This window comes from Chrysemys picta, chromosome 2, assembly GCF_011386835.1.
Source record: "Chrysemys picta bellii isolate R12L10 chromosome 2, ASM1138683v2, whole genome shotgun sequence".
Lineage (NCBI taxonomy): Eukaryota > Metazoa > Chordata > Testudines > Emydidae > Chrysemys > Chrysemys picta.
The window spans coordinates 105,858,645-105,881,964 of NC_088792.1; the positions used below are offsets into that span (position 1 = coordinate 105,858,645).

Here is a 23,320-nt window from a genome sequence, read left to right on the forward strand (position 1 = left end):
TCTTTTTCATTTTGGCATTTGTTCAAGAATCAGCTTGCAACTCAGAAGGTCTCTCTCCACACACACACGTGCGCGCACACGCACACACATCCTTTTTCTAATAATCCCCTCGTATAATCTACCTTTATCATTATAATAATAATCCCTTACAAGCATTAGGACAGAAATGGCCATAGAATGTAATACTTCAAATAATACTTATCTCTATTTCCAGAGTGAGCTTAAACCAGTAGCTTAGTGAAGAGCTTCTGATAGTTCAATCAAATTTGGAGAAATAATTATTTTACAGAATTATGTATATTGATCTAACATTAAGACTCTGATCAGTGGTGTACTCATATATTATAACTCATATCAATTTCCTGTATCTATTTTGCTATTTGCAATCACATCATCATCAAATTCAACTTTGCTCTCTCTGTCAGTATCAGACTTTATGAATTGTTCATCTGTTATTCCCTAAAACACATTAACACCTCAGTTGTGTCACAAAAAATCATTTCTTGAACCTATTATTTATACAACTTTTAGAGGTGGTCAAACATTTTTCATGAAGTAATTTTCTAAGGAAAGGTGCAATTTAGTGAAAATTAAAACATTTCGCACCAACATAGAATCATAGACTGTAAGGTCAGAAGGGACCATTATGATCATCTAGTCTGACATGTACATTTAGATGACATTTTGTCAGTAAAAAGTCCAAATGAATTGTTTAACTTTCTCATTTTGTTTCAATGTCACAATGCTTCATTTCAATAATATTAGAGTGCTTCATTTTGACTTAAATATTTAATTTAAATATTACATTTATTATTATACCAATTCAACATTACTGAAACAGGGTTTCTGAATAATTTTTTTTTTGGAATTTCAATGCTAAAATTCTTTCCTAGTTTGTGATTAATTTGCTCATCTTATCGGGTCCCTTCTTTGGTATCCCCAAGTGACATTGGTACGTGAATTCAAACCTATCTGCAGACACCTTGAGTGATAGTGGAACACACTGAACCTTCTTGTTGACTGGGTCGTGTGCAAAGCTCAGTCCAGTCACTACTAGATCCGACAAAATGGGAAAAGTTAATTGATTTGCTGATCCTTTTGTGAATAAAATCACCAAGATTGAGTCGTTGTGATTGTGAAGTCATGTTATTCATGACCCATTTGTATTTGGAGAAACCATCCATGTTTGTGAAAACTGAATGTTTATCGTTTTTTACCGCCGACTTCCTAAAAATTCATACTAGAATGTGCATTATTCACTCTTCTGTCATTCAGAGCCCATGCTTGGGTGAGGGCAGAAGGAAAGGAATTGACTGCTCCCCCCTACAGTCAAATGAGAAGATCCCTAATTCTGCCTTCTTCCTTACTGGACCATGCTAGATGTCCCTGACTCAATCAACACCAAAATTGTCCTCAGGGTTGTAGGAACTGTATGTTGCATCCAGATATTCCACTTCTTCCTCCCAGATAGGTGGTGATGTGATCGAGAAAGAGGCTTTAATTTGAACCTCTTTTATTTTTTGACTGGCTCTCTCACTAAAGCATTTTGATACCCTCTATGAAAGGCACTATATAAAAATAAACTGTATATTATTACTCTTCATGTGGGAAACATAAACACAGCAGGAAGCCTTTTCTTTGATCTGTTAGTCTCTGAATAACAAAAAAAAATCATTTTTGGTTTCCTTTGAAGATAAAAGGAAACACAATGCATTTACTTCTGACAATTAAAGTTGACATGCAGAGGAGTTTCAGGAGATCTGAACCACCCTAGTTGCTCCTGTTTCCACGGGATTACTGTGTGCAGTTTTCATTTCACTTGGCTTCATTTCTCCCTTTAGGCTAATCACACATTTGGTTTTGTGGACAACCTGAAGATTTATTCTGAGGCATGGCTGAGGATGTCTGGGGTTTTTAAGAGCAGTGAAAACTTCCTCATGGTCAATCAGCTCCAGGTTGGTGAATTGTGGATGACTTCCTACTTTCCAATACTATCCACAGAGACAAATAATTGAAGAATTAAAGTAGCCTGTAAAGAAGTGGTAATTCTAGAAATACTAGATCACTATAGGAAATGGAGTTCTGGATTAGCCTTTACAAAGGTCCTGGCTCTGAGGTGGAGGAATTACCAGAAATTCTGCAGGATAGCAGTGGTGGTACAGTCAGCACAGACATACAAGTTTTTCTTGTGAGTGGCATTTGAAGACCATATGTCTGCAACAGTAAGTCCTGCTGAATTTTAGATTATAGACCTGCAACGGGGTGGTCCTGAAAATCTTTTCAGTTTTAAAGCAGCTAAAATAAGTATTTACCTCCCTGTCTGCAGTATTACCATGTGATATTAGAAATACAATGAATAGTACGACGGCGAACAGTCACTTATCTAAATGGTTCTCAAACTTTAGCAACTCGAGGACCCCCATTTTGATTTAAAATTTTTGGGTCCCCGACTCAACCCCAGGCCCTGCCCCCACTCCACCCCTGCCCCTTCTCTTCCCTGCCTCCGCCTCCCCTGAGCACGTTCCATCCTCGCTCCTCCTCCTCTCTCCCAGTGCCTCCTGCACGCCGCTGAACAGCTGTTCCCCAGCATGCAGGAGGCACTGGGAGGGAAGGGGGAGGTGTTGATCAGTGGCCCTGGACATGATTCCGCCCCCTCTCCCAAGCGCACCCTGTCCCCACTTCTCCCCCTCCCTCCCAGTGCCTCCTGCATGCAAGGAAACAGCTGTTCCCCAGTGTGCAGGAGGTGCTGGGAGGGAGGGGGAGAAGTTGAGGGAGGAAAGGTGAGGAGTTGATCAGCAGGGCCCAAGGACCCCCCAGGGGTCCATGGACCCCAGTTTGAGAAATGCTAATCTGAGGCAATTGGCAAGTTTTTAAATACTCTTTACAGCTTAAATTTGCTTAATTCTCATAATTCTCACAGGGATAATGGGGGAAGTTTAAAATGCAACAATAGCTGTGACTGCATAAACGTAGCACCTGGTTAACAGTTCTTTCTGTGTGTTTCCAAGTCATATCTTCTTTCTTTAGTCACTAACATGTAGTTTTGGCACTTTTTACTCTTCACCATCTGCAGAGCCATTAAGCTGTGAAAGAATAAACTGATGCTCATGCATCAACAATAGAATTGTTAATTAAGATTCAATTAAGGAATGTTACTTGCGATCCCTGAAAGGCCTCGTGGAGCTGATTGTTAGTCCTTTTTCTTGGAAACTGAGCAAATGAGATGTAGAAATTGAGACAATGAACATGGAAACTGAAGATGGTATTTTCCAGATAATATAGTTTGTATGGCTGCTAGTAATGCAATGCTCCAAAATGTTGTATTTTACGGAACAAGTGAAAGGAAAGATCTCTGCCCTAGCTAATTTACAATAAATGTATAGATGTGACTCAGTGAGTTGGGGTAACAAGGGGTGAGGAAGGGAAAAGGTATACAACAATAAGGTTGTATGGGTACTTATTCTAGGCATGTGCATACTTTCATGTAAGTACAAGGGGCCATAGGCTGATGTTCTTGTTCATGCTGAATAGTACTTTATTCCACAAGTAATCCCACTGAAATCAATGGGGTTACCCATGAAATAAGGAGCTATTGTACTCAATCAAGGGGATCAGAATTGGAGAGGAAATACGATCCAGTGGCTAGGGCACTAGCCTACTCTCTTCCAGAGACTGTTTGTATGACCTGGGGCAAGTCACTGAGCCTCTCTGGGCCTCAGGTCCCCATCTGTAAAATAGGGCAATGCTATTATCCCTATCTTACAAGAATGTTGGGAGGACAAATGCACTAAAGATTTGTGAGGTGCTTAGATAAAACCATGATGGGGGCCATATTAGTACCATTAAATTGCCTGTAAGTAAAAATAATAACCTTTTAAGATACCGTCTCTCATCCGTACCATTGTATTACCTTAGTACGTTAGCAAACACTATACACTACCCTGTCTGGTGAATCAGATCTCCACTGGTGAGGGTTGTCTGTTAGAAACCATTACTTTTACAAAGGTATCCAAGACTAACAGTGAGGAAAATATATTAGCAGGATTCTGCCAGCTTGGTGACGCAATTATGGTTTATAGTGCACAATATACATTCTGTTTTGAGTGTGCAGAGTGTCTGGGTACTTCGCGATAAAGGAGAAATTATTCACTTGAGTCTCCACTAAATCATTTGAATACAAATAAGTATTCAGGAGGACACAGAAACAGGAATCCATCAAATTCTCTTGGTGTTTAGAATTCAGACTCTGATGCTGAAGTTTGGAATGTGAAATGTTTGTGCTACAGACATTCACTTAAATGATATGCTGTACTATGCCACTGGGAACTTGCCATATTTCTAAGTACAGAAAGGGAGATTGTATTGGACCCAGGAGATAGCACTTGAAAAGTCTTTCGTCTAGCATTGGATTATTTTAATTAGTAAATCTTAATGATTCTGCATTCTGTCAGTGCCAAATTCATAATATTATAAGAGCTGGTCATTGACAACCCATTAAGGGACAGAGCCTGTAAGGCCCTGACTGTCCTGAGCTCCCATTGACCTTGGGTTTGTCTATAGGAGTGAATGTTTTTAGCAGTGGTTCTTTGGTACCCAAAGCCTAATCTTTAGTTGCATCTCATTATGAAGTGTATCTGCCATTTTAGAGCTACATTTACTTCCACTACATACAAACCTTGTGTCAGCTCACTAATGCTATAAATTATTGACCTCTAAAATGTGGAATCTTGAAGCTGAGTTTATAGAAAGTTTTCTACAGTGGACATCTTAAATTTTTTTTTTATCTTTTTACTCTTAGTTAAGGTATGTGCAGAGGTTAGCGATATTCTCCACTTAACGAATCCTACCTAACATCAGGTTATGGGTTTTGGTTCTTTGTCATATGTTAGAAAAGGCATAGTCACACCTTTGGCTTCAGCCCTGAGAGCAAGGGCTGAAAGATACCAAATGCTGGTTCATTTCCCAGTAACTCTCAATTCTGATTAGGGCAGCAGTTCCCCAGGGAGAGTTTGAAACAACATGAACAGATTTTTTTTTTTTTTTTTGGAATCCCTTTGCTGATCTTAAACAGCCAATTAAGAAAAGCCTACAATCTCAGTGCTGGTTTAATAATGGAAACAAAAGAAAACAACAAGATGAAGATGATGGAAATTTACGGTATGATATATCAATCTGTCATAGGCACTTACTTGGTTCCCATCCATGTAGTATCTAATTGCCTCAGAATCTTCAGTGTATTTCTCCTCGTACTTCCATGAGGCCTTTTACAGATGAGGAGCTGAGGCACAGATACAAGTGACATGCCCAAGGTCACACAGAGGAAATCTATGGCTGAGCAGGGAGATCTATGACTCTGTGTGTGTATATAAAAAAATCCAGCAACTCTGAATATCACAGATGCTATCTTGTAAATCATTTATCTTACTTTAGGAAGCTCTCCAAAACAGTTTTATAAAGAACTTCATTGAAAGTCGCTTGAATATTGATGTGGGGAATCTCATTGGAAAGCTGCAAGAGTATGGTAGGTATATCTACAGATAGACACACAAGATTTATTATCCCCATGACGTTGTGTGTGACTGAAATTTAGCAATAATAACCTCTTAGTTATGATTCACATTGGCCTTACTTAGAGAAAACTAAAAGTACATTTTACAATTATCGCATTTTAGTTTCAAACATTTTTAATATTGTTTGATCATTTATCATCTTGTAAAGAAATGCAGTTCCTTTTGCTGCATCTTGCCTAATGTCCATACAAGTAAAATCCATCCATTTCACTAACAGATAAAGATTAATATCTTTAAAATAGCAATTCCCTTATTTTATAAATAATTTGAATCCAGTTCTTTCCCACATTATGGGCCTGATCCTTTCAAGAGCTGAAGACCCACAACTTTTGTTGATCCAAATGAGAGTGGCAAGTGGGGCTGAGTGTAAAACAAGGATTCTGTTTCACAACAAAATCTGAGGGTCTGACATTTGTTTCTATTCCACGTTGGAATGAAAATGAGATAGTTTGAAATATTTCATGTAAAAACGTGAGCGACATAGGATAGTCAATAAGCCTGATGGCCAGGGCACTTATCTGGGATGTGGACAACCCAGGTTCAAGGGCCTACTCTGCCTGATTTGCAGTCATTCTTTCACTTTTGCTTGTTGGGGCTGATCCATTTTGAATAAATAGGAAAATATCCATTGGGTCAGAGAGGAAGAGACCGACTGTATCATTTGGTGGTTGGAGCACTCACCTTGCATGTAGGAGACCTAGGTTCAAATCTGACTGGTTTGGAGCAGGGACTTGATCCAGGTGAGGGCCTTAACCACTGGGCTATTCTGGTTATGAACAGAAATTCCAAGAAACTGTTTCAATGAATCGGCATTCTCTGACACCCAAAAGTTTCACTGAAAAATTCTCAACCCACTCTACTTGCAAGTCTTATTACCTCTTGGGATCAGGACCATAGTGTTTCTTGGGCGTTTGATTCTGTAGCAGAAACTGCAGAAAAAGTACCTGATTCTGTAAGGTTCTGTGTGCCTCCTCAGAGGTGCTAAATGCCTTCACCTTCAGCGAAGTCCAATGAAAATTGGCTCAGAACCTTACAAGACTGACTCTAAGGTAAGTAACAAAGCAGAAAGTAAGTACCAGAAATAGCTGTGCAAAGTTTGCTGTCTTAGTATCATTAAGTTATTTGAAGAAAAATGTAGGTGAGGATATTTTATTTAATAAGTTCTGAAACTTCCCCAAGGATTTTACCTTTTTATATATTTAGATGTGTTAGTTCCGTGTAAATTATGCAGCTTGTGAAATATTGCTTTTACTTACAGAAACATTTAATTATGCAATATTCCAAGCACGTAGCAAGTCAGTTGATATTTCTCATGCTCAAATATTTAAATGATTAAGTTGTAAGAGAAAATTTTAAAAATTGATGTATTATTCAAAATAAGGTCTTCTAAAGATCACCTAGGGGAAAAATCTCTGGTGACATACATGTATGCTTAACCCTGTTAGTGTTAGGTTACTAGTATTAGGAATATTCTAGGCCCTAAGATGCTACAAAACCAATAATACTATATATATTTCTTCTGTGCCTTCCTGTTGAGTAAAACAGTAGATATTTGTCTGGTATCCTCACTCCTGTTCCATTGCTTGTGTTCCTTCTGAATCCATTCCATTGATACTGGCTTGCCTTCTGATTCTTAGTACGTCTGTTTCATTGTCTCGTCTCACAACTGCCTCTCTTCCTGATCCTTGTTCATCCCTTCTTCACTAACAGTCCTGCCGTTCATCCAGATCAGTTTAGTGCATTTCTGCTTCTCTGCTTTCCCATTGCAATACCTGCTGTGCGATCACTCAGGTGCACTGAGTTCCAATCTTATGTTAATGAGTTAATGACTCTTACCAAGTCAACTCATCACCTAATGTTTTTAAGGATTAAACACTCAAATGTTTTTTTTAAAGCTTTTAAGAAGCTGGAAGCTCATATTGGACCTCCCAGTACCTATTTTTCACTCCTCAAATGTGAATAATTATTCACTGGGAGATCAGCTAGTTTTGTGGATGTGTTAGACTTTCCTCACAAGTTTCTGTTAAATCCAATTGGAGTAAGAATTGTTTTGAGTTAAAATTGCCCCGTGCTGTAAACCCATTGTTGTGATTATTCTTTCCAATATGATTAGCACAATCCACAAAAATTATATGCAGATCTGAACTCCTCCAAAGGTTGAGGATGTTCATACTCCTGTTTTTGATGGAAGCTCATTTTTAGAGCGAGGCCAACTGTGAAGTTCCAGATCCAAACATCACTAATGCTCAGAGGGCCTCCAAACCAGGGATTTCTGCAGCCCAGCGTCTCCCACAATTCTATTACAACTGGGCTGATCCCATCCACTCTCTGCAGTTTCTGGAGGTGCTTCCCAGCTGCAGCACAGCGTGTGCTGGCCACACCTCTTTCTCCTGCATGCTGCCAGATCTTCTGCTTCCATGGCAGCAGTCAAGTGGTAGTTAATTTGCTCCCACCTTTTCCTTTTGCCTTTATGATTTTCTAACCATTTTGGGGGCAGTAACAAGCTTTTTCTTTGTTCCAAGCCTCTTTCCTGGTACAGGGTTTGTTCAGTGTTGTGGTTACAGCCACCCAGCACCTCTCCTGCAGTATCTCCCTGCTGAGCTCCTCCATCCCCTTTCAGGCCTGGCTGAGCAGCTGAGCAAGCACTGGGCAAAGTCCAACAGGTGCTCTATAGGTGAGGGAGTTTTCCCAGGCTTGACAGAGGGCAAATTATGCCCAGCCTGCCCCCAGTTACCTGACCCTAGCTGGGACAGGCATGTTGGGGCCTCTACCTCCACAAATAGCCATGACTCCACCGAAGAAAACCCAACCAGGAGACCCAGAACAGAAAAGGACAGGATTTGAGGAGGAGGAGGAGGAGGGCTTCATCCAGATGACCCAGGCGGTAAGTCCTGGAATGACCCAGAACCACAGATTAGACCTCAGCAGGGCTGTCACACCCTCCCCCCCCCAATCTTGAAATGGGTCTCGAGCACCTTGGGAAGAGTAGCAGCGCTCATATCCAGCCCCTGTCCTTCCCAATTTGAATCAGGGAGTGCTGATAATGAGACCCCATCTCCTGCTCTGGAGGAGAGGGACCCCGAAGGGGAAGACTTAGATGGAGAAGTTTCTAGAGAGCTCTAGACTCTGCACAAGGCAAGTCACAGAAGATTACACTCTGGCCACAGCTGGGTGGTAATGCCTGCAAAGCATGCTGAAACGTCAAAAAAGCCCCAGAAGAATAAAATGGGGAAGAAAAAGTCCAAAAGGTACTCATCCTCTGACTCAGACTCCTCTTCCTCTGTGGAGGAAGAGAGCTCTCAGGCTCCAAATCTGAGTAGGACTTGGGATAAATGCAACAAATATATATATTTTTTCCATCCTGAGAAGTTTGAGGCAATGAAATTCTCAGCCCGGGCTATGACTTCCAACTCCACAGCCAGGAAGCATATGTGATTTTGCCCCGGGAAGGTAGATGCTCCCTCCAAGCAAGTCCTATGCTCCTCTTTGTTCATGGGATCTCTCCTCTTTGGAGAAAAGCTAGATAAGATAGTGGCAGAAAATGCTGCAGAATCAAAGCAGGCTGTCCTCTCTCCGCTGAGTAGTCTAAGAAGGGAGTACAAGCCCGCTTTCAGGCAGACACATCCCTTTCACCCATCCTCCTCACAGAAGTACCAGATGAAGAATACCTAGTTACACCAAGGACCGGGTTTGGAACTGGGCTCAAGTAGAAACTGGAGGACAGGCCTTGTGTGGGCAGCCCCTGCCTTATGACTCTTATAAAGTCCTGTGTGGACTTCAAATCTGACCTTCTCCGCAGATGGAAACTCTTCTGGCTCTCCCATGATAGTCACTCTCCTGTACATTTGCTCTCCCAAGAGCAAGGGGATGGAATTGGTATCTGTAGGGGTGAATCTGGCCCATAAAATTCACTGTTCTTTTATCTCATGGTCAAGGTAATCTTTCAAAAATTGGGATACCCATAGCATTCTCACTGCACTGGAATGGAATGTTGGGGGGACTTTATGCATCTATGGGATTTAAGAGCATAGTCCTACAACGTTGTACTTGTGCTCCTCAATTTCCTAGGCACTTCTGAAAATTTCCCCTTTTAAATGATATTTTACAAATAATTTTATGTTTCTACAATACAGTTACAAGAAAGCATGGCTCTGACTTCTTTATGCTGCTTTGAAACTAATAGTTCCCAATCTGTTTACTCTTCTCAGAGCCTATGATGGAGAAAATGCTCAATAACTCGGTGACTGAGCAGATTAACCTATTGGCACAGCTCATGGTAAATATCTCCTCCTGTGTGTTACTGGATCGCTTCCAGCATCTTGAATCTGTGGAGAAATTGGAGGCGAAGGCACAAGAGCTCATGCAACAAAATAATTTCTTGGCAAGTAAGTATCTCATTTAAAATACGTACTGACAAGAAACCCCTGACTTCATAAAATGATCATTCCCATATTTCCCTGTTACAAGGGTGCTTCAGTGACATGGCAGCCAGGAAGACAGGGCTTAATAAACACATAGAAAACACATATGGTACAAACCCAATAAAAAAGAAAAAAGAAAAAAAGCACATTTGCCTGATAAAAATATACGCGTGATTCTTGAACACTGTAATGCAAGCAATAAAAACTAGTGATATTGCTATTATAAGTGAGGAATCACTACTAAACAAATCCCTGGAGTCAGTTATACCTAATAAATATGATACCAGGAACAACAGATAGTAATATAATATACAGCAAGAGTGGAATGAGGCCATAGAATGAAAAGGCTTGAAAACAAAATATAAAAATGAGGTTACTTTGTTGTTTTTTTAAGACCGCATCACCTAGTTTTTCCTCCTCTGATTTTTAAATTTGATATCCTTTGGGGTTGCAGAAGAGAGTTAAGAAAATTAATCTTTGTAGGAAGCCTGTTTGCCTAGGAAGGTAACTTTCAAATCAGCTCATTTACTCAGACTAAGTTAATTCTTGAGCAAGTTCTATTGTTTCTTCTGCTCACGTCTCTGTCCCACCTCCTTAAAATGCCTCCTCCACTGCTGGAAATCTGCCTGTTGTGCTGATAAGGCCGTAAGAGGAAACAGGAGAGCAGTCATTCATCATTGTAGAAATTTCTTTTCCCTGCCTGAAATGTTCCCTCCCGGTATGTAGCACTTACTAGAGAGGCGAGTGAAATCCTGGCCCCATTTAAGTCAATAGATGCTTTGCCAGTGACTTCAATGTGGCTAGTTTTGTATCCATTTAAAAAGAAATTTAATTTCTGCATTTGACTAAATTCTGCATTGAAGGCCTCAGGACTCATGAGCGTTATAAGAGAAGTCAGGGTAAAGCAGAGATGGGGGTGAGACCAATTAAAATCTAGACACGAGACTAGTACTCAGATGATCTAGGTCTATTCCCAGTTCTGCCACGGATAAGCTGTGTGATCTAGCGCATGTTACATAATCTATCAAAAGCAGGTCCTCCCTTCCCTCCAGGGGGGGCCTTCAGGCAGGTGCTGATAGGTGAGATCTTGCCTTTCCTAAGAGCTGCAAGGTAGAGGTCCTTGGTCTTCCCTGGCTTTTCCACAAGTGAGCTGTTCTGCTACCTTTTAGCTTCCCCTCCAGCCTGTGACTCTCTTGGAGGTGTGGTGGGATAGGGCTGGCTGAGCCCAGAGCAGCTCCTTAATCCCTTGTTGCCCAGTGTGTGGTTTGTATATCCCATCACACCTTTTAAAAGAAGACAAGGGCAACTTTTTTCTCTTAATCAAGAAGGAAAATATATCAGAGTAATAGAGATAGGAGGAGCCTAGTCTATTGGTACTTTGTCTGACTTCATCTTTCCAGCTTCAGAAAGAGGGTTTACCCATATCCCTCTTACACTGTTAGAGGGTAATCTACAATATTAATTTTGGCAAACATCATTATGGCAAAGCAAGTTATTCCATATGCTCTTTGCCTGAAATTCAGGATTGAGGAATTTTAAAATCAACCTCTGAAGAATACTCCCCAGTCCATGAAGTATTATTCCAAAGTTTTGTCTAAACTATAGTGGCACAGCAATGGTGATGCTGCTGTAGTGCCGTAGTATAGATGCTTCCTACATCAATGGAAGGGGTACCTCGGAGAGGCTGCAGGTAGGTTGACAGAAGAAATCTTTCATTGATCTTGCTGCATCTATATCGGGGGTTAAGTTGACCTAGCTACATTGTTCAGGGTGCAAAATTTTTCATAACCCGGGGTGACATAGCTGAGTCGATCTAATGTTTAAGTGTAGACCAAGCCTCAGATGGCCAAATTCATTGCATGTTTTGCCTAATTAAGGACTTTAGAGTTTGGCCCAGGAATGGGAACATTTTAATTAAAAATAAAGCAAGTCTGGAGAACAAGTTCTAGAGGACAAAGTACAAGGAAGTTTTTCTTAAGATTTTTCTCAGGCCCACAGAAAAGAGGGTAATTTTAGATCTTAGAAGGCTGAGTACTGAGATAAAATATCGAGCTCTTTGACTGTCTTAACATTAACAGTCAAAAGTGCCATCTGGTAGTTATATTCACCACCCAATGTATTTTTTTTTAGACATGAAGGATTTCATGTTTCCGTGCTGGAATCCCACCAGCACGAATCTCAGGTTTACAATACAAGGAAGTAATATACCAATACCACATTCTTTACAAGAAGACAATGTGGCCTTTTTGAAGATGGATGACTGACTGTTCATTGGCAGCATCCTAGCGCAAACATAAAACACAGGACACAAAAAAGACAGGAATATAAAATCTGTAGCATTTCCAATTACAGTTGGACAAAATTTTCCAGATGAAAGATTTTTTTGGCTAAAAAACCAAATTCTTGTTGGCTGAAACATTTTGTAAATGTGTCAGTTTTCAAGTCATGGTTAAAAAAAAATTAAAAAATTGAAATTATTTTGACATTTTCATAATGAAACATTTTGATTTTTTGATTCAAAACATCTTTTTAGAAATATACTTGAAATATATATATATAATGTTAAAAAGTTTTAACACCATATTTTGTTTGACCTGAAATAATTTTTTTTAAAACTTTTTGGTTTGCCAAATTTTTTTGTTTTGGGTTAAAAAAACCCCAAAAAACAAAAAACAATTTTTTTTTTCAGAATGGATAGTGATAAAAATCAGTTATTCACACAGCTTTATTTCCAATCCATGAAACACCTTCTTGATTTTGTTTTCCATTCTTTGATCAGGTATTATATTCAACACCTCAAGTAAAAGGAGACGCAGAGAAGATTCTGCTAGCCACCCCCCACAACACATTTCATATACAATTAGAACTAGCGTTCTGTACAGCATGAGAACAGATCTGCTAAAAAACCCAATGTGGAAATCCCATCCCCCAAACCTGCCAGGTGACGGGTTCAAATACAATCACATCTTCGTTCCACTTCAAGACATGATTGAAAGAGCCATCATTGCAGTACACGCTGGAGCAGATGCCTCTGAGCCAGAAATACAAGTGCAAGCTATGCCATATCCATGCCACACCAGTGACCTGTAAGTAAACACCCTGCTTTTGAACCTAGTGCAGCACTCTCAATAGTGTGGTTGTGATCTGGCTGAGCTATACAAAGGGGTTGGAAAGCTGCCAGATCTCCCTAACTGGTGATTGCCCCATTATGGCATAGAACCAGTGTGGTTGGCTCCTATGCATCTCATTCTGCTATTCTTGGCAGAAGGAATAGGGGGAGAAGAGGATATGGTAAAAGCTCACTAAGCAATTCCTACATGGCAGACAGCCCCCTTTGGAAACTCTTAGCAGCATGTGTACTTTACAGCAGCCCAAAGGATGTTCCAAATTACACTGGGGCTGGAGCTAGCTTAGGACTAGCTCAATGATCAGGCAGCAGAAACCAGCTCCTGTGCGATTTCTCCCCTCTATTATGGATCACAGAGGCTGAGAATCTGTCCATTGGTTTGCAATGGGGATTTAGTGTTTAGTTTATACAAGCAAAAGATAAAAGTAGATAACTGAAATGCAAGCCAGAAACACGAGCAAAATTTGCCTTGTAAACATAACAGGCACTCCAAATATCTTTATTTGCAATTAGCACCTTGCAAAACATTAAAATAATTTGGGACTTTTATTCTTCTTCACTACAAATAGAGTGTCACTGTCTTGGAGATACACTTTACAGGTTCCACTGATCCTATATTTTACCATTAAATTATAGTGCGTATGTTTAACTAGTAGCAGCAAAAAAAAGTATTGTTACTAGACTTGAGTAAAATCACATCCTCAATCATTGTTTATATATTGTAATATTTTCTGAGTATTAAAATATTAACTTTCTACTTCTGCATCTTTCTCCTTTGAGTCTTACACACATATTTTTGCTTGAACAGGTTCTTGAACAATATTGGTTTCTTTTTTCCACTCATAATGATGTTAGCATGGATGGTATCTGTTGCTGGCATGGTCCGAAAACTGGTTTATGAGCGGGAAATTCATCTTGAAGAGGTAATAGTTAGCTGAGCCTTTGACTGTAAAACTGGTTTAGAGGGGTATACCGAAAATGCACATTAAACTTTAGGAGAAATGATTTTGTGGATAATAATGCATCTACTTTGTCTTTCACTCTCTCCTGGGCTCTTAATCTGAGTTCCAGCTGCCAAATCAGATTCACAGGGATATTGCTTGGAGTCCCATTGGTCTTCAGAGATTTATCTCTGTTGAAATAAAGGAGAGCAGTGAATGACAGAATTATGAAATTTAAACCTGAGCACCTTTCTTTGAAACAAGTCTTGCAGATAGAGATCCCAGTCTTCCCTGGTGCTGAATGCCTTCCATTTCTGTTATGTTTATCCATCCTCAAAGAGCAACCACTTACTTTCATTCAGAATGACCTTTTATTTTAGATTAGGAGAACAACAAAACAAGAAAAGTAGGGTCTCCTTGAGGTACCCTGACCTGAGTAAAAGTGGCTGGGGATTTTAGTCTTTAGGTATTTAAAGTACACAGAGAAAATAAAGGCATAACAGTTACTTAGACAAATAATCACAGCTAAAATTGAAGTCAAGGAGACAAGTTTATGGCACTCAGGAGGTGCTCAGCGTTTTGCAGGATTGAGACCTTTAAAGCCACATATTTTAGGTATGGATATAACAACACTTAACTCACAAGAATTCAGATGCTATTCTAGGTTCTGCTGAAGACTTCCTGTTTGACCTTGAGCAAAACATTTAACATCTCTAGACTTTGGTTTTCCAATGTGTAAAATAGGGCTTATCTACTTTGCAGAGGTGTTTTAATTAATAACTCACCAATGTTTTCAAGGTGACTTTTGGAAAAACACTAGAGAAGTAGTGTAATATAATCCTAAAAAAGTGTTTTGTTTTGTTTTTTTTAGAATGGTGGGCTCAGATACATATGACAATTATTTCTGGCCATATGAGCAATGTTAAATCTGAGAGTTTCACGAATGTATGCAAAAGATTAGTTCATGGTAAAAATTTGTCCTTTTTTCCTATCACCTTTGCAAAATTTTGCGATAGGCAAAATTGTAAATTTCCCCAAATTCATTTCTGGATGGGAAATAACAAATTTTCTATTCAGAAATTGCCTTTAAGTTCAGCAAGAAAACAGCAAAAATAAAGGAAAGGAAGTGTTTCATATTTTTACGATATTCTAATTTTTTTTTTGCATAGCACTTTTAGTCTTAGTCTCTGATAATCATTCATAGTCATGCATAGTGCTTTTATATTACTACTGTTATTTTATAGTAGTGACATACAAGTGTACGGCACTTGAAAGAATAGAGGTGGCTTCTCTACCCAAGAGAGGTTACAATCTAAGTGTCTGATCCTTCAAACACTTGCTGATGAATGTGCATAGTCCCTTTGGAGTCAATAGGTTACCCATATGCATTATGCTCAAAAGCAAGTGTCTACAGAATTGGACCTTAAATTAAGATGAGAGCAACAGAAGGAGTTAACAGCACATGACGAGAGAATGGGAAAAGTATAACACGGGGTAAGGATAATAGGATTATGTGATCACTTGGGAGGCTAGTGCATATCTCTTGATGGTTAATTTTTTTTTTAAAGTTGTGACTAATTATAAAATGTCTCTCTGCTCTTGTAGTATATGAAGACAATGGGTGTGAATCCTGCCATTCACTTCCTGGCCTGGTTTCTGGAGAATGTCATTGTCCTCATTATAAGTAGCTGTGCTCTGGTCATCATTTTAAAAGTTAGCGGCATCTTTGTGTACAGTGATGGCTTCCTAGTCTTCCTCTTCCTCCTCGATTTTGGAGTTGCGGTTGTTATGCTAAGCTACCTGTTGGGTGCATTTTTTAGCAGTGCCAATACAGCAGCTCTCTGTGCCAGCCTTATATATGTGATCAGCTTTTTACCTTACATAGTTTTGTTGGTCCTGGAGAACCAACTTAGCTTTGCCCTCCAGATCATTACAGTAAGTATTTCTTTTTAAAAACTGTTGATTGATTCATTTCCATAATTATGTGACCTTTAGCAAATCCTCTCATTATCCTGTCCAGAGGTTCCTACTTTGCTCTTACATCTCACTGAAGTTGCATGGCTTTCCTAGATAGAAAACCAGTCGAGGTGCTTTCCACAAAAGAGTGGAATCTAAAATCAGTGTTCAAAGAAATTGACAGAACCCTATCGAAAGCATAAGGCTCCATATTTCCAATGCAGCATGCATGATAGAAAAAGATACATTCTTACAGACTTATTTTTACAAAAAAAGACTAGTTTGGAAAATTAATGTTCTCTCAAATAGTGGATGACATCCCATCATAGGATTAGTGGCTATCCTGGGCAGAAAAATGAGTATAAAACTTACCAGTGAACTGTAGAAATCGCTCCTTTGTTTAAAATACAACTACAAGACAAACAGATCTGAAGAATGCATACTGCACATCCTGCTCTTTGTAGAGAGTATGATGTATGAGGAGAGGAATGAGATTCCCTTTAAAATTCTACTATTGAAAATCAAGTTTCATAATTTGTTTTATGTTCACTAGTCTACAGTATAAATTATGATTCAAACACCTATTCATGAACTACTTTACCACATTATCTGTTTAGAGTTCCTAGGTGGTATTTTCCTATCCTCTGCTTTGTGTTTTGCTGTGCTCTGCAAAGCATCCTCCTTTTGTCACGATGAATCTCTGATAAGGTCTGATCTAAGCAATGTTTGTTCTCCTGTAGCTGTATTCTCCAAATAAGTATTCCTTATTCTGGATGTACTGTCAAGTTAGGATCACAGCTATGTTAGCTCACCTGACCTCCTTCCAATTCTAATGTCTTCGTTCAAGGAAAACAAACAAGCGAGCAAACAAACCCTACTACTATGCTTTAAGATTCCTCTTTTTTATTTGATATACCTAATCCTCTCCACAGAGGAAAAACAAATAGAACGCTACTATACAATGAACACCAGTTGTAATTTAATATTAAACTCAACAGTAGTGTAGTTCAAAAGTGTTCATTGATGAACACACAGAGTGAAGGGAATCTGTGCTATGTCTGTGCAAACACTGCAGGTGTGCGTCCAAATATGCGTCTGTTATTCTCCAGCTGAGGCCCAATGGAGACAAGAAGGTACCTTAACTTCCATTAAGAATATCCTGAATGTATGCCTGTAAATTTCTTGAACATTAATGCAAGTAGCAAAAACAGCTTATGCAAACATTGCACTTCCTTAAATATATTTAGGACTTTGTCTCAAAACAACAGTTTTTTAAGCTCTTCAGAATTTTACAGTATTTTTAACATTTTTAATATCAGTAAAAAAACCCTTTTACCCACCATTAAGCTCTTGTTCATTCCATACCTGCAAAATAAAATGTTTAATTCTGTGTATATCATAATCTAAGTAACACTGTAAATAGGGCAAAACAAACCAGAAATGCGATAGATCAATGTTTAGGGTTGAATAGTATGTTATACTCGGATATTTGCTACGCATAGAGCTGCCAGCTGCACACATTCAACTTTTATGCTATTGAATACATATTTACCCATTCAGATTCTGATTGATGAGTTCTAAGTCTCCTGTTGACTAGAATGGGAACTGGATCAGGCCCTTGCTCACACAGCAGGTATCCATCATTCCAGACCACGTTTTTCATGGGGTAGGCTGAGAGCGCTACCTCGGTTGTTTCAATGTTTACCTTGTCCTCCCCACCATATTCTTGTATTATCCAGCTGTCTTTTCATCGTATGAGAATGCCATAAGCTCTTAGAGGCAGGGGCTGTTTTTTTTTAAATGTGCTTGACACAATGGATCCTGCTCAGGGCCTCCAGACACTGCTATAATACATTTGTATATTTAAATACACTGCCTACACATTGTGTATTCTCTTCCTGCAAAGCCTTATCCGTGTGCTTATTTTAAGCCAACAGAACTATTCACAGTGCATGAAGATAAGCATGTATATAAGCCTTTGCCTGATCAGGGGTCTACATCTGTAGTGATGTGTGTTTGAGAGAGGCAGGTTATACTTGTTTTCCAGGCCCCTGGCAGAATTTTGCCTTTCTGTTTTAAACACTGTGAAACATATTGGATTGACTTACTTTAGAATACAAGTCATCTCCAAGAGCAGACTCTGAAACTTTAGAACTTTTTTCATACAACAATGCATATATTTTATCAGTATTTAGTAATGATTTAGTTCCCTCTGATGCTGGTTAGTGATTTTTCAATTTACCATAATTCTTCCATCCTTGTTACATTACATCCCTGAAGTTAGTCATTTTCCATTTTGTACTTTTCTGCTGCAGTATGGCCCAATTTATATTGCTCCACTGGAAATAAAATGTTATTTCCTTGCAATAGAATAGCTGCCCAGTGTATAGTATAATGTGTGTTCCATCAGCCTGCCTCTTGTGAATTCTAGAGTCAGTCACTTACTACAGAAAATAAATTGCATTAGCCACTTTTCCAATGTTATGCATTATATATTTGCAATGTATGGAGGATTTATGATGCTTCATAAATTGTGGTAAAGTTAAATAATACCTTCAAATATTAATAACCTGATACATAATGATCTTTAATTTGGAGAGCACATTTCTGCAAAATGCAGGTAAACATTGTTCAGGTTCAAAAAAGGTAAGTGGAAGACTGGATTGTTAGCCTTTCTAGAACTGAAAGGTCCGTTGCTTCTCTGTTTGCACTGAACAGTGCAATAGTTATTTACATCACACAATATGTTAATGGAGATTTATTTATGTTCATCTCCTGTTTCTTTTCTATTGTTGCAGTGCTTTCTGTCTACAGCTGCCTTTGGGCAAGGAGTATTTTTCATTACATTCTTTGAAAACCAAGAAATAGGTAAGATTGCTAGTTAGCAAAATGTTCTTTTAATCATGGTTTATAAAGAACTAAACTTGGAAACTTATTTCACTTGCTTTGTTTTGAAAGTGAAACTTTGTAGAATCTCTGATCCTCAGCAAGCAGTGCAACTCAGGACTAGGGGGAGGATGTTAGATGTAGCTTTAAACCACCTTTGTGCTCCATGATTCCCAGACCAGGTTGATGATGATGGTCTTCTGCAGTAAATTAGAGAAGCCTTAAGGCTGCTCTAAATTATGGCAGCTGCCAGTGCCCCCTAGGGGCTAATAATGCCTGGCGCAAGGAAGCCCCAGGCACACCCTGAACATTGCTGATATTTTGTAGTGTATGTGACATTCATGAAAGATTTAATCAACCCTCAGAAGCTGCTAGATGACAAGGTACTGCTCTTAGGGTATTGTCAGCCAGTGAGAATGTCTGAAGATGCAGTTCCAGATCTGCTGCTAGATCAAATTCAATGGAGCTATGATTATTTACCCTAGCTGAAGAGCTAGCCTGTTGTGTTTCACTGGTTTAATGTGTTGTCTCTCAGTATCCTGCTGGTGGAGTTGTAGGTGTGGAATGCTACGAAGTATAGAGGAGATTCCATGTTGATGTTTCAGTTTAATTTACCTCTTAATAAAAAGCAGTTGCTTTTCTGATTTACCTCTGGACACTTGATAAGTTTCTCCTAACACGACACTTTCAGAAATTGTTTTCCTTTATTTTTCATAAAAATTGGATTTATGAACATTTTACACCATTTTTCCTCTCTAATTCAAATATGTTCAAATTTTTGGAAAATAAGAATATATTTATATTATTAAAAACTTTTTATTGAAGTCTTTTAAAGATGAATATACTGCCAAAGATATAGTTTTCAAAATTGTATTTGTTTCTACTTGCTAACAGTAGTGCCCACGTTTCAGCCTAAAATAAATTCTTGGATTTATACAGTACTGAAGAATATAGGTGCAAAATATAATTGTCAGTAAGATTACTATGTGCCAGCTCCAAAGCTCATTGAAGTCAGTGTCAATGCTACCAGTGATTTCAGTGGGTGCAGAATCAAGCAGTATGCCTCTGATTACATAGTACCATGCATTTTACAGAATATACGTTACTCCTAATAATCTGTAATAGTTTGTGGAACAGCAGGTCATTTTAACCACCTTGGGCTCTTTTGTCTTATAAGACATTCTGGGGTCAGGTATTATTTTATTGTTTTTATATATTGAAAAAAAGATATGGTGAGATTTTCAAACATTAATGGGAATTGAATGTACAAATCCTCGAAACAGTTTTGAAAACCTTAGCGTGTGTGTGTGTGTGTGTGTGTGTGTGTAATACCCTCATGATTGTCCTGAGGAGGGATTTTTGAACCAGGTAATCTTTTCTTCATTTGGTGTTATTAACAGCAAGATGGTCTTGCTGTCAGAATGGAAGCCATCTCAAGCACCAACTGCTGATAGAGGGTTTTCTACTTATGTGCAAGCTGATAAGTATCAGAAGAGAGAGCAAATTTTCCACCAGCTCTAGTTTGCAATAACTATCAGAAAAAGAAGTTATATTTTGGTTGAAATTTTTAAATAAGAAATGTCCCCCTCCCCCCAGAAAAAAATAGTTTCCAATAAAGCAGGTCAAGAACATATCTGGCTATGTGGCTATCTTTATAAGATCTTATGTAGAAAGTGCAATAATCTAGTTTTCTGAATAACTTTTCAATTCAGAAATACAGTAGCGGTATTACATTTGAATTCTAACTACTGCTAGTGTTTTGTGTTTTCCTTCCTTTCCTCATACACCTGCTGGAATATGAGTTTAAGTAATTTTTCAAATGATTAGTGTCTGGAGCCCCAATCTTTGGCTGTCACCATCAGGCACTACTATAAAATATATACTATATAATAGATTGCATTTAGTCAGGATTTGCAGGTTTCAACTAAATAAATCTGCTGCAGATCTCTTGTAAACCATTTGTTTACATGTATCAGCAAACTGTCTTAATACCTGATTTATTGAACAGCCGAAAAAGAGCTTCTCTCATATTTTTTCAGCATTTTGCCTAGTGATCTTATTTTTTTCTTTTTACTAAAATAAAAGGACAGCTAAAATAAAATAATAAACTTCTTAAAAACTCTGTTCCACGATGAGTTTTTTCATATTTGCTCAGCAGTAATATTACCTGCTGTTGCCCAGAGAGACTGAGCAGCCTAACATTTAGTTTCTATTCAGTTAAAATTATAGTGGTTAACATTGTTCTTTTTTTGTCCATCAATGCTCAAATACCTCGAGTGTTTGGTGTTGACGTGTTTATGATCCTGCTACCTGTGGTGCTCTACAGATTTAGCACTGACCTTTTTTTATTACTAGGCATTCAGTGGAGTAACATGTACCAGCCCCTGGCACAAGGAGGATCCATGACCTTTGGATGGGCTTGCTGGATGATTTTCTTTGATTCAATTCTATATCTATTAGCTGGCTGGTATTTCAGCAATGTAATCCCTGGTAAGAACAAGTACTCGTAGATTTATTAATACCAAATGAGTTGTATTTTTTCATTCCTTTATAGTTAAAACATATTAAATCTTTGATGCTTCTGAGTTAGGGCTTTCTGACATGCAAAATACATGACTACTGCTAGGAGTGAGACTAACTAAGAAAACCTTCATGGGTCAGTGAATGATGCTAACTGGTGGGCTGGAATTGTAATATGGTATGAAGTCTATTTGTGTATGTGTGTATATATATAAGGAGAATAGATAATTGAATAAAGATTTCTCAGGCTGATTGACACTGTATAATGACCGAGTTCAGTCCAGTAGCAGAACTCATATTGAGTTAACTGGGTGTTCTGTCCGAGTCAGGATTAGGACACTTTATTAAGGCTATTTATTAATAACGTATTTTCAGAATGCTAATGAACATCATCTCTTTCCACCAATAATTCTGTGTCACAACTGAAATTAATTACATCCCAAATTTATTCTCAGAAGGTGGGATTCATTTTTCCTACAATCTCTAGGTTTTTTTTTTATTATTTTTATTATTATTAATGCCCTTATGTTGGTTGTTGGGGCATTTGGAATGCTTTCTAAACACCTCTTTCATGACATGAAATTTTCACTCGCTCAACTTGGCAAATTACATGTTTTTTGCTGCTTATTGTATATTTAATTCAAAATGAATAACTGAAAAGTTTGACATGGAAACAGAAGGGAATACAATAATGTAACTGTATCTCAGGGAAAAATCTTTCACTTAAAAATTAAGGTCGTCACTTGCTATTCAGTACCACATACTGTGACTCCACGGATACAAAAACCACATTAAGTTAATGCTGAGTGAAGCACTGAAAAGGTCAGGAAATGTCAATGTTAAGGCAGTATGTGCAGCCATATTTCTGCCCCTTTGTGTTAATGTACTACAGTACAAGGCCAGATCCTTGCTCCTCTGCCAATTGGCTTGCAAAGTGGTGGTGCAAAGCAGCTGGAAAGGTATCAAATCTGTCTCCTTGATGATTCACTTGTGTACGGAGAAGTATCTTTTGTGCCATTCAGCCACTGCAGCAGGTTCTACATCTTTCCTCCCTGCCCTAGCGTAGGAAACGAATCTGGGAAAAAGCAGGCGTGGCTAAGTTGTCACTAGACCTTGCTATCCCTTGGTGCTAGAATGGCAACTGTTGGCAGGTGGCACATGCTAGGGACTGGCCCAGATTAGGGCAGGTAAAAAGCTTGATACCTTTACCCCAGTTCACTGAGCCTTACTACGCTTAGCTCAAGTTATGGGCCAAATCTTTATTTGGATTGTCTCACTAATGCCAGGATAATGCTGAGAGAGCCGTCTCCACAAGCAAATTTCAGTGTCAAAAGTTCCATTGATTTCTATGATCGCAAGATTGACCCCAAAGCTTGTAACATGCTTTTGGATATTTTGTGAAGAAAAGTGCTATATAAAAAAAATCTATGCTATGCAGTATAGATAAGATTTTATATCCCTGTTCCCTTGGAAAACAACAACAGAAATATAGGATAATAGAATTAGCTTATATGTTTGAACAACAAATTAATTTTGAAAATGTTTCAAATGTTTCTCTTATATTTAACATCTAGGAAGATTGGGGTTCAGAAAGCCATGGTATTTCCCCTTTACTATCTCTTACTGGAAGAAGCTGCGTGGTACAGAGAAGAGAAGGAAACATCTAAATTCCAATATGCTTTTTATCAATGAAGGTTTGTAATAGCAGGAGCCTTTTAGTAAACATTATTTTCTTTTTCTGCATAATTCACTGTTAGTAATCTATCTTCCATAATTGGTTGAGTCTAAGTTTAAATTTATATCTCACTACTCATGCATCCTAACATTTTGTTGGGGTTTTTTTTTATTTAAAAAGATTTTTTGAGTAAAAAGTTTTCATTGACTGTCCACAAAGATGTC

At 38.5% G+C, this 23,320-nt stretch overlaps 1 protein-coding gene across 1 annotated transcript in view; it reads left to right on the top strand.

The window, feature by feature from the left end:
• The window catches only part of ABCA13 (ATP binding cassette subfamily A member 13), a 268,723-nt gene that overhangs the window by 78,844 nt on the left and 166,559 nt on the right, over positions 1-23,320 (top strand). The window contains exons 25-33 of the mRNA XM_065583912.1: positions 1,842-1,955; positions 5,431-5,521; positions 9,779-9,955; positions 12,771-13,077; positions 13,927-14,041; positions 15,665-15,994; positions 18,814-18,883; positions 21,257-21,391; positions 22,996-23,115. Of these exons, the coding sequence (XP_065439984.1) occupies positions 1,842-1,955; positions 5,431-5,521; positions 9,779-9,955; positions 12,771-13,077; positions 13,927-14,041; positions 15,665-15,994; positions 18,814-18,883; positions 21,257-21,391; positions 22,996-23,115 (1,459 nt within the window). The remainder of the gene's footprint in view (positions 1-1,841; positions 1,956-5,430; positions 5,522-9,778; positions 9,956-12,770; positions 13,078-13,926; positions 14,042-15,664; positions 15,995-18,813; positions 18,884-21,256; positions 21,392-22,995; positions 23,116-23,320) is intronic.